The following is a 14,089-nucleotide window of genomic DNA, read 5'->3' as shown; positions in this document are numbered from 1 at the left end:
ACAAAAGCTTTGTTCGCTCAAATAACTCAGAAAACAGGTTATGGCTGGGTGGTATTAAAGTCCCAGGACCACAAAGGATGAGCCAGTTCTGAGTACTAATGAATATGCATCAACGTGGCTGGGAAAGTGTTTGCTATCTGTATTAGGAGCTTCTCGGGAGAACGGACTATTATATTCCTGAAGAGATACTGGGTACAGCTAGGGAGCTGTGTCTACTCCTGCTGATGAAAGTTGTCCTAATAAGCTGGTCTGGATTTCCCAGATGTCGATTTTTCTTCTACTAATAATGCCACTAATAACTTCGTCCCAGAAGCATGCAATGAGCAGCTCTGTCCTAACCATGAATATAGGATCTAGTCCTGTCGTCCATATAGTGAACTCCCCCCCCGCCCAAACTCTGTGTTGCAGATTACTGAGCCCTTCACTACTGCCTCTCTCATTGACTCAGAATATATTAACTTTCAAAATGCATTAAGAGAGAAGGCTTAGTAGTATCTTTCATTTTCTCACCAGTGGTTAACAGCCACTGTGGTGTAGTGAACTGAGTGACAGATCAGAGCCAGAAAAACCCAGATTCAGATCTCTGCTCAGTCGTGAAACATATTGAAGCTCAATCTCAACAGAACCTATTTCACAAGGCTATCATGACAATAAAAAAAGACAAGGCGGAATCGCATATGCCACCTTGAATGCCTCGGATGAAGTATGGGAGGAAACGTAATAAGAAAATCGCATTCCATATTGAGTCTAATGCCAATAAGTGAAGCAGGCCAAAGAAAAAATTCGTCACAAGCTACTATAAATGTCAGAGGCTGTAGGCTTAAGTGGGTAACTATAAATACAAGTGTCCTTTATCTCTTCAAAAACTCCCTTCATAAAACAGAGTACAGGCAAAGAGTAGTATCACTCAAACCTTGTACACTGTAAAATACGCCAAACCACTACCTCTTTTTGCGCCTTTAGTTTTTCTTGGCTGTTCTTTGACTTCTTTGGCTTGGATGGCCCACCAGGACTGGATAGAGACGTTGGCAAGTTGGATAATGGCACATCTGATACTGGAGGCATCACTGCTTCGGGAGTGCTTCTGCTCAGATGCTGTTCACTGCCTATAAAAAGGGATAAATGAGGAAGGGATGGGCTCCAAGGGAGAAAAGCTCGACTGAGCTGTCTTGTACTGCAGCACTGCTGCCCAAACACATCTGCTGGCAAAGAAGGGCTCATCACTTTGGGCCAAGCTTGTTGGGAATGTAGATGGTATAAGACAAGGACATACCCTCTGGTTCTTCCCTGGAAGCTGCCCTTGCTATTGGCTCTTTAGTGGGAGATCCATGGTTCCTAGCTTCTGCATGGCCACAGGGGGTAGATTTCTTTGCAATTACCCTAGAAAAAGATAGAAGGTGAAAACATTGGTGACGCTGAAAATGTTGCTTCATTCCTAACTCAAACTGTTAAATTAAAAACAACAACCTCAATCATGCCCTCAGAGAGTTACAAGCTGCAGCTTCTCAAAATGAGCACATCCTATCCCACACAAGTGAGGAATAAAAACAGATGCTACCCTTTATATCAACTGAAGTTGGTGTTTTGACCCAAGGATTTTAATTCTGGGTCCATGAAAATAGAGCAACCATCTGTTACAGAAGATAAAAGTTCCTCAGGTCACAATCCAGAGTCGCTTCATTAGAAAAGACAAGTCTTCCATATTTCCCCAACATGTAAATTGTTTCTTTACTACTGTATGAATGGGAGACATACACATGCACAAACAGTGAAGAAACCATCTCTGTCTCCTTCAGACATTACAGAAAACGTACGGTTAACAAATTCAGATAGCAGAGGCCAGTCTTTTCATGTAACATGTGAAGCAGCTCTCAGAGGGAACACAAAAGAGAGCAACAACATGCAAAGAGATAGTTTGAGGAGAGATATCCTAAAGTGAAGTGTGTGCGAATAAGGTAACTGCTTAGTCAGGAATTTAAGTAGCATGCCTGAGAAAATATTTATTTATTCCAATTACTTATATGGTCAAAGGGCATCTGAAGCAATGTACAACAGAGAAAACACACAAAAATCATAAAAGACCATGTTGATAAAGACTTGAAAATATAACCTTAAGAGCTAAGTCAGTAAAAGTCAAAACAAACAAAATCAGCTCAAGCAAAAAAAGGATATTACGCATCAGCAAAAAAACAACATTTCCATCCACTGGTAAAAGGACAGGTATCAGGTGAAACTGTGCCCCGCTGCCTTACAAAGCACAACCTCAGTAAAGAATGAAGCGTGAGTATTGATTTGTTTTATTTAAGGCATATTTATTTTATTTAAAGCATTCTGCTGACCTCAAGGTAAGTGGGAAAGCATACAACAAAAAGGCGTTTCTCTAATGCAGTGTCAGTGTTTCCCAGTTTTAAACTTACTGCCATATATTCAGCAGTTCCTTCAATTAAACAGCGTTTCTATTTGTGAAAGAAACGGTGGCGACTTCTGTAGGTTTCCCCCACCACACACCACTGCTTTGCTCCCTCACGCTGCTCCTGAATGTCTGTTGACATTTCAGGAGGCTCAAAATTTCAGGAGGCTCAACGAACTACAGTGGGGGTGGGGGGGTGGGCAAAAAGCAGGGAAGTCCCACTCCAAAAAGTTCACAGATGACTGGATAGGATATCCACCTCTGCACTTGCTGGGGACTCACTTCCAAAGTCACAACATACTACCTTCCCCCTCGCCCACATAAAATGCAGGACTCTTCTGACAGTTAACATTGAACACATTTATATGTTTAGTATTTATAAATATACCGTAAAGAGTCCAGTAGCACCTTTAAGACTAACCAACCTTACTGTAGCATAAGCTTTCGAGAATCATAGTTCTGATGGCTGTTGTGGGTTTTCCGGGCTGTATTGCCGTGGTCTTGGCATTGTAGTTCCTGACGTGACACTGAGAGATCTCTGTCTTTTGGTGCTACACCTCTGAAGATGCCAGCCACAGCTGCTGGCGAAACGTCAGGAACTACAATGCCAAGACCACGGCAATACAGCCCGGAAAACCCACAACAGCCATCGTTCTCCGGCCGTGAAAGCCTTCGACAATAAATCATAGTTCTCTTCGTCAGATGTCAGATGCATCTGACGAAGAGAGCTGTGGTTCTCGAAAGCTTATGCTACAGTAAAGTTGGTTAGTCCTAAAGGTGCTACTAGGCTCTTTACTATTTTGCTCCTACAGACTAACACGGCTAACTCCTCTGGATCTAAGTATGCAGTATTACTGAACAACAGGCTATTTCATGTGCATTACGCAGAAGCAAACCCAAATTAGCATTCAAGCCTTCCAGAGCCTCCTCTTCCAGTATATCCCGTTGCTCTTCCTCTCCCTCCGGGCCTTACGACCAAGCTGCAGGAGACTTATAGCCCACTTCTGGGTCCCAACTCACTGTTTGAAAAGCACCATCCTAATATATACAAGGCTCAGCACAGACAATGAGAATTAGCGCAAAACATGGGCGTCTCTGTGCTGCTAGGAGTATACAGAGGCAGGTTTTCCACGCAAATTCCTTCCAGCAGCAAGGAAGAGCCCATGCCAGCACCGGCAGTAAGCTCATGCAAGAAGCGGTTTCAGTTAAACCAATACAATAATTACTAAGCCCTAGAAATGGTGGTATTGGGACATTTCCTTAAATGCCTTTTTTCCCCTCTTCCCAAACGTGAAACAAAATTACTTATCCCATGCAAAAAATAAAGAGAAGAGTTCACTAATAGGGGGAAACAGTGCGTTTTTCCCAACCTGATGATAGCATTGCCTCCTGTCAGGCCAAGCGACTTCAGACTTGTCTTCTCCAGAGCAGTTTTCCCAGTTACCTGCAACAGAGATGGAAGCAGATGCTGCTTATCAGTGCTGATGAGGTCCCAGGGGCTCACAAAGGACATCGAAGAGTAATTTAGGACCTTGCCCTGATGTTCTTTTTCTAACATACTTACCAACTGCTGTGTGTTCTTATAGATGCCTTAACCAAGAATCTGGGGAGGGTCTATAGCTCAACGGCAGAACGTATAGAGCACATCCTTTATGTCCTTGAGGTCTCAAGAGCAGCATCTCCATTTGAAGGAGATTAGGAATCGGAGCTACAAAAGAGCTCCCTCCGCCTCGCATGTGCGTGTGCCTGAGACCTTTGAAAGTTATTGCCAATCAAAAAATATTACACTAAATGCTTTACATCAAGTCTTATTGTTAGGGAAATTCTGGGAATACCCTATGGGCACACTATTTCATTGAACCGGATTGTTCAGTTTCTACCCATAAATCTCTCACACAGTTTCTGATTGCCATGTAAGCTGCCACATTGAGCTGTTGCAGCCTGAAGGTTATTCAAAGTTGCAGTCAGCTAGTTTTTCTACACACACACACACACACACACACACACACACACACACACACACACACACACACACACACACACACACACACACACAGAGAGAGAGAGAGAGAGAGAGAGAGAGAGAGAGAGAGAGAGAGAGAGAGAGAGAGAGAGAGAGAGAGAGAGAGAGAGCTACGTGCATACCTCCTCAAAAATGATCTCTGACTTATTATTATATCTTATTCTGAAAGAACAAAAGGGTCACATATACATCCTGTAGCTCTAGCCTGGAATGCCTGCCTCTTCAGTTTTATCCTGGGTTTGCGGGTGTCAGCCTGACTGCTCTCATTCCTAAATGTAAGCTATCATCTAACAATCCATCATTTTCTGAAGATCATGTACTTCTGATTTGACTTCTGATATCACTTGTATATGGAAATGTATGAGATCATTTAAACTGTAAACAATTTGTTATGTGTTGGCTGAAATGTATAATGCATTCTGCTGATGCTCTCCTGTATGCATTCAGTTACCAAAATTCACTGCATCAAGGATTATCGCAAAATAAACCTTTTTCCTTCTATAAACACCAAGTTTTCTTTTGCCTTGATTTGATTTGCCTTGAATTTGATTTGCCTTGAAGTGGAGAAATCTAAAATTGGCTAAGGGTGTTGGTTTGATTTACCTAAAAGAGTGGTACCTTTTGACTTATGCCACTGGCCTGTTAAAGAGAGAGTCTTGTGCTGGTCAAACCCATTGAAAAAGTAGCTCACAGGACCCAAACTCAATATTTTCTGTGAGATTTCCCAAGCCTGGCTCAATCCAAATATTTGTTAGGTGTAGGCATTGCGAGCCCAGCCTCCATCTCTTGATGTTTAATGTGTAGCAATAATGGGCTGGGAAGACAAATGGTCTGATTTAGTATTGTGCAAGTGGGGGGCCTGCAAGGATTTGCAAGGGGGCATTTCATTTCCCCCCCCACTCTCTACCTTCCCTGAAAGCCCCGATGGCCTCTCCGCTTTTCTGTCTTCCTTCTCTCCTTTCCCACTCACCAACCAACCCACCTTTATCTAACCCCCCTTTGTTCAGTTTTCCCTCCTTTCCCCTCCCTGGCAACCTCTGATTGGGAAAACAGTGGCACAGCTGTGTGGTGCCAGCTACTAGGCCAGGCCTAGCTGCACAGTGGGGAACCCTCAAGGTCTTGCAGAGACAACTCACTCCTGTATCCACCTCCCCACACTATTTCCTCTTTCCCTCCTCCTGGAAACCCCCGTCTTCAACTTCCTTTCCCACCCACCCACCAACCTAGCTTTTATTTGCCCCTCATCTTAAGCTATTTTTATTCTTTATTTTATTTAAAACATTTATTTATATGCTGTCTTTCCACCCAGAACAGTGACCAACAGATAATTAAACCATTATAACAACATTTAAAATGCATATTTCAATACAATAAAATCTTATAGATATGATCTATAAACACACACAACCAGACAGGGCGCCAATACGAGTTTACTTGGGAGATGCCAAACAAAACAAAGAAGTCTTCATCCACTGATGGAAGACAATGACACAGGGAGACAAGTGAATCTTCCTGGTAAGGAAGTACCAAAGTTTTGGTGCCACAGCCAAGCAGGCCCTTTTTTGGGTAGCCACCTGTCCAGTCTCAGGTAGTGACGGCTCCCAAAGGAAGGCCTCTGAAGATGACCGGAGTTGATGGGTACGTTTGTATGGGAGAAAGCGATTTACTTTATTTATACTCCACTTTTACCACAATGGGGACACAAAGCAGATTACACTATTCTCCTCCATTTTATCCTCACAACAACCCTGTGAGGTAAGTTAATCTGAGTGTGTGTGATTGGCCCAAAGTCACCCAATGGGAATCCACAGCAGAAGTCTCCCAGATACTAGTCTGAAACTCTAGCCACTACACCACACTGACTTTTGTGAGGAGGCTACTGTTGAACAGTAGTGCGCAGCTGGGCCTGAGTGAGTCATGCAAGTACCATGGTAGCAAGTCACCCATTGGTTGTTGTCAGGCCTGGCCCCATGAATCTTCCCTCAAGGACCAAAACTGCCCTGGAAAGCTCCCCTCTTCCTAGCTTTTACTGACGGAAACCAACTTGAAGGTGGGCAATACTGTTGTGTTGCCTAGAAACAACCAGAGGACATTCATTTCTTAAAGCTACAGATGCTGCTTCTCTAATTTGGGCAGAGTTAACTTCCAATGTATTTTTTTTTTAGAGATTCGATGCAAACTGGGAGTGTTTTTCAGGTTCACAGAAAGATCTGCTATGTCTTCATAGCTCGTCTCTGGATTCAAGGATCCACAAATCTGGCAATGTTGAGAATTAGATATATTGATGACTTAAGTATACAAGACATAAATCTGCTGAGGATGGCATAGTTAGCCATTTAACACAATACTTTCTACTCTAACTAGCAGTGATTCTCAAAGATCTCAGGGCGCTTCACATGCTCACATTTTCCGTAGGTTCAAGTAATTCAAATGTGCCTAATTGTGTATGATTATGGGAGACAACGTCTACCAAAGAAGTTAAAACAAGAGAGGGGAAAGAAAGAAAAACAGCACTCCAGCTAAAAGATACAAAACCTGTACCTACTATTTTGTGGCCTTAGCATAAGGGTGATCTGTGCAAAGCCAAGTAAGAAATACAGGGAAGGCTGGCATTTATTTGGGGGTAAACTCCAAAATACCGACATACAAAGTATTATACAAAAACATAAACGCTGCAGAGATCAAAACATGGAAGAAGCAAATATTTATTAGAATGAAACCTCTGTTGTGACTCTGGGGCTTTAAAAGAATTTGAAAAAACACACACACACAAGCAGGTCATTGAAAATGTTTTATGGGCTCAAAGGCTTGAGCTGAGCGACCCGTGATTATGTTCCAGTAGAGGGTTTTTTTCCCTCCCCCCACACAAACACATCAAGCTTTGAAGAGACCAAAGCTCTTCCATTTCCCTTCTCCAGTGAGCCCAGAGAAGAGACACATTTTCCAAGCTGGAAATCTATGCTGGGTATCCTTGTTATTTTCAGCGGCAGATGAAGGGGGGGGGGACTGAGAAGAGAGTTTATTGACTTACCTCATCTCGCATGTAAATACAGACAGGGGAGATTTCACAGTATTGCTCCATATATTCCCTGCAACACAAAGGAAAATCAAATGAGCGCTATAAAAAAATCTACTGGCATCATATCCACTGAAAAAGCAGCCCAATATATATTCTGTGAGTTTTCCTGATTCAATGGTCCAGTACAAATATCCCTTAGCTGAAGGCATTCCAAGTCCAGCCTACATCTATCAATGTTGATACTCAATGTGCAAATCACTATTTTCTTTCTCAGCCTGAGCCAGCTACCATATATTTTCCATTATTTTGCTTCAGAAAAATTGATTTCAATGGGCTTAGACTGGAGTAACTATTCTTGGGATTCCACTGCCTGTTGCCTCAAAGAAAGAACTTTAGAGCACAAGAAAAGAGGGTTGCACTTACCTGTAACTGCTGTTCGTCTAGCGTCTTCTGTGCAGGTGCACATTGGGACTACGCAGGCGCAGGCTAGCCACAGAGAAAGATTCTCTAGCTCTAAAACTGTAGGGGGTGCTTCCCCCACTCAACGTGCATTCATGGGTGTTTTCCTGCTGAAAAGATGCATTGCCGGGTGGAGCACCCCTGTATCCCTCACTTCTCCTGAGCCACCAAAGGTCAATTCTGAAAACGCTCACAGCAGGGCAGGAGGGAGGGAGGGAATGTGTGCTTGCAGAGAAGACACTAGGCGAACAACAGTTACAGGTAAGTCCAATCCTGTTTTCGTTATTGGTCTTCTGTGCAGTCCTACACTGGGAGCATAGCAAGCTACTCATCAATGGAGAAGGGTGCGAGAGGCTTAGCTGAATATCGAATGTAGGACGGCTGTCCCCACTGCAGTGTCTCTTCTCTCATTTCTGTCTTTAATGTCGGGTGAAGGTGTCTGCTGAAGACCAGGTGGGGGCTTGACAGATGTCTCACAGCGGGATTCCCCAGAGGAAGGCAGCCAATGAAGCTTGTGCTCTAGTAGGGTGAGCCCTGATCATTACTGGACATGACACCTTGGCCTGAACATAACACAGTAATAGCTGCTACTATCCACCTAGAAAGAGATTGGTTAGTGGCGGGAAGGCCCTTACGTGGTCTGAAGTAACAGACAAAGAAAGCCTTAGATTTTCTGAATGACTTTGTTCTGTGCAAATAATACAATAAAGTTCTTTTATATCCAACATGAAGCAAATGTTGGGATTAAGAAAAAGTGGGAAGTGGGATTAGGAAAAAACACAGGCAATGTGCCCTTTTTGTTGGAGATGGAACTTGAAGACCATCTTGGGAAGGAATTCCAAACTAGGGTATATTTTCTGGGGGGAAACTGCATAAAAGGGGAATCTATGCAGAGAGCAGTTAACTCTAATCCTTCTAACAGAAGTAATTACTATTAGGAGGGCTACCTTCTAGGATAATAAAGAGAGGGCACAGTGAGCCAACAGTTTGAATGGAGGCAGCATGAGCTGTGCTAGTATAAGCAAAAGTTTTCATTGCGGCACCAGGGAAGTGCTGGTATTAAGTATGCCCTTCAGAAATTGTTTAGAAACATGGTGGTGGGAGAACACTCTCTTGCCATCTATCAAGTCATGAAATGCAGAGATGCCAGCTAGATGGACCTTAATCAAGGAGACAGCTAATCTCTGCTTGAGTAGTGATAATAAATATTCAAAGATAAAGAGTCAGCAGGCTTGAGAAGGAAGAATGTGTTATGCCCGCCATCCAGGTAGCAAAACAGTTCTATTTATGCCCATAGGAGGGTCTTAGGGAGGGCTTGCAAGGACCGAGTACAATCTGGGCTACTTCCTTCGAGAAGGAGGAAGTCTGGGAAACAGTAGCCATGCTGTGAGCTTGAGGGTGGATATATTGTGGTGGTGGATGTAGCCCCTGTGGAGGAGGTCTCATACGTTCGGCAGGTGTATGAAGCACCTCTGGGACATGGCCCACAGGATCGCGAACCAGTTCCAGCATGGCCAGAAAAGGGCAAAGAGGATACAGATTCTGCACAGGACCCTGGGCAGTAGCAGTGTTAGGGGAAAAGTGTAGAAGAGGCCTTGATCCTAAGGGATTTGAATCAAACCCAGCTCTCCAGATAGAGTCCGGCGCTCTTAACCACTACACCAAACTGGCTCTCATAGACATTCAAAATTTCTCAACTTTAATAAACTTATTCAAACCATGGAGATCTAAAATAGGCCGAACCCCACCACTCTTCTTATCTACAAGAAAATATTTTGAGTAGAATCCCAGGGGCCAGATGGAAGTCCTGAAAGAGATCTGAAGGAATGTTCCTTGGTAGGGACAATGGAGGCAACTCTGAAAAACATAAATGATAATCTTGACAATTTCAAGCACCCAGGAGCCACTGGTAACCATGTCCCAATTAGACTGAAAAGGGGCTAATCTGTCCATAAAGGAACTGGAATACATTGGCTGTCAGAAGAGGGATTTTTGCCCCTGAGAGGATTTCTCAGACTGAGGCTGAGGTCGCTTGGACCTCGACTTGGTAAACCATTTCCCTCTCATGCAATGGTAAGAAGGGCAGCATCTCTAGGGCTGATATGGTTGTTATGTGTACCTCACAGATCACGGCTGGTAAGGTTGACGGCTCTGGGATCGCTACCTGGGTTGTTGTTGGGGAGGAGTGATGACCCCAAGAGAGTGGTGGTCTGATGATTCTTTTTCATTTGAAGGAGAGAGTCATTGGTTTTCTCAGAAAAGAGGGAAATACCCTTGAATGGTAAATCCGCCATTTTGTTGCGCTTATTTTGAGACAAAGCAGCGGAACATAGTCGAGAATGACGACGTGAAACAATAGCAGACACCATGGACGTGGCAGAACAACCTGCTGCATGCTTTCCAGAAGACATCTATTGCTTGGCCAAGCTTGTGGCCTTGCCCTGCAAAACTCTCACAAGTGCCTTTTTATCTTCAGGCAGATCCTGGACATAGCTGGATGGACGTTCCCATAAGACTAGGTTGTAGGAGCCCATTATAACTTGAAAATTAGCTATCTGAAAATTAAGAGCCACTGAGGAATAAACCTTCCTGCCTTCGAGTTTGCATTCCTCTCTGTCCACAGGAGAAGAATGAGATCCATAGCGATATTTTGATTGAACCTCTTCGTCAACCAGTGATGAAGAACAGAGATGGTCAAAAAGGAAAGCACAGTCCTGTTGTTTCAACGTATTGTGATCTTGATCTTGTGAGAGATGGCAGGCTTCTCCCAGATGCTGTGGGCAATATCTAGGAGATCTATCACCGCAGGGAAGGCCATGGATGCTGGGTGAGTCTGTATAGAGAACCTGGAGAACCTTACTCTTTGGTTTGGTGTTGATGCAGAGACGTCAAGCTCCAGGGCTCTTGACATCTTTAGCATCTGCTCAGAGAAGAGGCAGAAGTCATCATTGGGGGCTGGATGAGGCAACTTCTCTGACTACCTCCTCAGAAGAGGGATCGGATGCCAACTCGGGTGTAATGTTTGAACAAGATGCAGCTTCTTCCTCTTCCTCAGAATTCAAAAGAGCCAGAGATTGAGCCCAGCACTGATGAGACGGAACTGATGGACCTATCAGAACTGATGGGGCTGGAACTGAGGCAAAGAGTGATGGTGCCTACCATGTAAAAAAGTGGAAGCTGGTCTCTTGGGGTGTTTGGTCTTCGTTTTTGGTTTCTTTGTAGGCAGAGTCTGATGAAGTGTAGAATGCTACTACTTTTCAATAGGTGAGTGTTGCCACCCTCTCCTCAGGGTCTGTTTTTTCTCTGGTCCCCATCTGGCAACCTTGTTTGTGTACATGTGCATTCCCCGCAGTGTCCTCCACGTTACGGCATGATCTGCCTGAAGAGGACAGGAAAACTCCCCACTCTCCTGGCTTTCCACAAACTGTGGAAATTGTTCAAAAGAGTTTGTCTATTTAGATAGAGCTCTACTGTAAGGAAATGGTTTGAAAGGGATAAGCTGGTAAAAAATAGGGACAACTATGCAAGGTCAGTTGCTGTAGGTATCTGTGTATAATTTGTCAGGTTTTGAATTGCTTACGCCCTGTTTCAGCACTGTTCAGCTCTGTATTGGATGTCCGCAGGCTTTCAGATCTTGCAAATTTGCATTTATGTAACCTATTGCATTGTTTGTTGAATGTCCCTACGGCTGATTGCATTGACTTACACTGTGTAATCCACCATGAGTCTCAGTGAGAAAGGCGCACTAAATAAATAAAATAACTAAACAATTATTTGACTACACAAGCTGGACCCAACTTGGCTCATTTGCAGCAGCCTCTAGAAGGCCATGCTTTAAGGCCATAAGGAAACCCAGGCTAAAAGCCACACTGAAATAAAAGAGATCTAGTAAACTCATTTCTTCACGAAAGAAATGAAAAAGCACAGCCGAAATGGAAATGGAAAAGCACAGCAGAAATAAAATTAACATGCCTGTATTGATTGCTGCTTCCATCAAGGTAAAAGTAAGATTATGCCACAAAGCCATTTGAATAGCACACTAGAAGCTGCCACAGTATACTCAAGAATGAGACAATGGTACTCTGGTTCATATGGCTTTCAATTAACTGCTTTTCCTTACAATGACAGAAAAGGCATCCTTCAAAGAAAAGTTGGATACGCAACCTCAAGTAATTTATTTATTCACTCTACATCCCAACTTCCCATCTGAATGGAAATGACACGGCAAAACACAAAACACATACAATAAAAATGACGCACTTATTGAAACATTTCAACACTTAAAAGCCATGGTTAATAAGAAAACTAGTACTGGAGCAGTGCAACCTCTTGTCTTCTGAACTAGGGAGCAGCTGTACAGACCACAGCCAGGCTCACTGGCACGTCGTTCATGTCCAGGAATGCTCGCAAGCCCTCACTGCCAGGGCTACGGGCGTAACGTAATATCTGCGCATCACATGCCTTCAACAACTGAATTTATCAATCCAATTACAAATGTAATGTCCACTCCTCAGAGTAACTATCACATTTCCAAGCCATTTTCATTATCTTCCTCAATTTCTCAAGTCCTATTTTCTCCACTAGGTCTGCATCCTAACTTGTGTCTTCAGCACTGTTATCATCACAGAATTATACTCTGACATTTTCATGCGTCTGCTGTATCTCAAGGAAAAATGGCTAACAGGCAGGGGTGTCAATTTCCAGTACTCTAGTCTTTAGGAGTGAGTATTATTGGGAAAAGAGCATTAGGTTCTCTACCACACCCACAGCAGAAGGAAGGAACAGTATTCAAACTGAAATGACTGAGCTGCTCAGGTCAACTCTGCCCATGAAAATTTACCCCATGTGAATATCCTCAGTGTTTGCAAAGAAGAAAAGAGCTATAGGCATCACCACTCTGGCTTATTTTCCTTGGAAAACAGAAGGCGGAAAGAGAGAAGAAGACGACGATTGGAGGACGAAAGGAATGGCTCCCTGTATTCCATCCTTCTACAAAAGCAAATTGAAAACAGGAGAAAGAAGGGAGAATAAAAGGAAGGTCAAGGAAATTGGAAGGGTGGAAGTGATGGCAAGAGCTATGAGTAGGTTTTAAAATACTGTGAAGGAGAATGCTACTGTTACGGGGGGGAAACATCTTCCAAGTGAAAAATTGCTGTATAAAAACCTATATGTATCATCGTCACAACAAATGTGAAGAGTGATGATGATGATGATGATACCACATTATAAACTGGAGTAGGGGAGAGGAATTCATATAGTGATTCCATTGCAGAGGCAGAATTCCAACATCAGTCTCCCAATCCACTGTCTATGTTCAAATAGTTAGGAAGGGGAATATCTACTGTCTTATAAGTTTGACAGCTTTTCCACACCTACTCTTGTAACTGTTAACAGCCTGATCCAATGACACCATGAGCTGATAATGTTTCTGCATGCTATGAAAAGACTCACCTGCTGCATTTGGGAAATGGCCCCCGCCAATTTCAACATGTCAAATTGTCATCAACTGTAGGAGAAAAAAGTGAATCTAAGGTGTTTCCAACCCTTCCTCCAAGGATTTCTGAACATTTTGCATTCTAGTGCAGAGGAGCTATCTTTGGGAAGAAGGTTATTGCGATGGACAAAGGCAAGATTTTATCTCAGTGAAAGACTTTATTCCAAACTCAAAACTAAGTGATTTTTAGACCTAAGTGAGGTTTAAAGAAGACCGAACGTTGCTCTTAAACAAAAGCAGCTGTGTCCAAGTTTAGATTAGAAGATGAGATCTCAATCACACAACAAAAATACTTGGTCAAAACAGGAAAACAGAACGCATCAGTTAAAGAGCCAAAGGCTTTCCACGTTAAATCACCAACATCACAAAATTAATGGTTAACTCATGGCTGAATGAAAGGGACCAAACAGCCATGACCGAAGCCTAGGTAGGGTGATCTTCGGATATTTTTGATCCCCAAACAAAATAACGACTAGAACAGCGCATCTTTCTAGATCCATCTATAATCCAGTCATGCGGTAAACCATGGATTTTTAGTCTTGGAAGTTTATTTTTCTAGAAAGCAAAATGTCAAGAAGAAATGAAACACATGAGGTAGATAAGATACTGCTTTGAAAACTCTGATTAATATCCCAAGAATTTAATTTTTACATAGAAGAGTTCCCATTCTTCATGGAGTTCCCT

The 14,089-nt window shown here is 43.1% G+C and overlaps 1 protein-coding gene across 1 annotated transcript in view; it reads right to left on the bottom strand.

Moving 5' to 3' along the window:
• ASPSCR1 (ASPSCR1 tether for SLC2A4, UBX domain containing) overlaps nt 1-14,089 on the bottom strand; it is an 86,805-nt gene that overhangs the window by 35,523 nt on the left and 37,193 nt on the right. The window contains exons 5-8 of the mRNA XM_054977502.1: nt 7,465-7,522; nt 3,781-3,854; nt 1,274-1,380; nt 946-1,106 (exon numbers count right to left, since the gene is read on the bottom strand). Coding sequence (XP_054833477.1) covers nt 946-1,106; nt 1,274-1,380; nt 3,781-3,854; nt 7,465-7,522 — 400 coding nt within the window. The remainder of the gene's footprint in view (nt 1-945; nt 1,107-1,273; nt 1,381-3,780; nt 3,855-7,464; nt 7,523-14,089) is intronic.

This window comes from Eublepharis macularius, chromosome 4 (assembly GCF_028583425.1).
Source record: "Eublepharis macularius isolate TG4126 chromosome 4, MPM_Emac_v1.0, whole genome shotgun sequence".
Taxonomy (NCBI): domain Eukaryota; kingdom Metazoa; phylum Chordata; class Lepidosauria; order Squamata; family Eublepharidae; genus Eublepharis; species Eublepharis macularius.
Note: the sequence above shows the minus strand (reverse complement) of the source record. Positions and strands in the feature narration are given on the sequence as shown.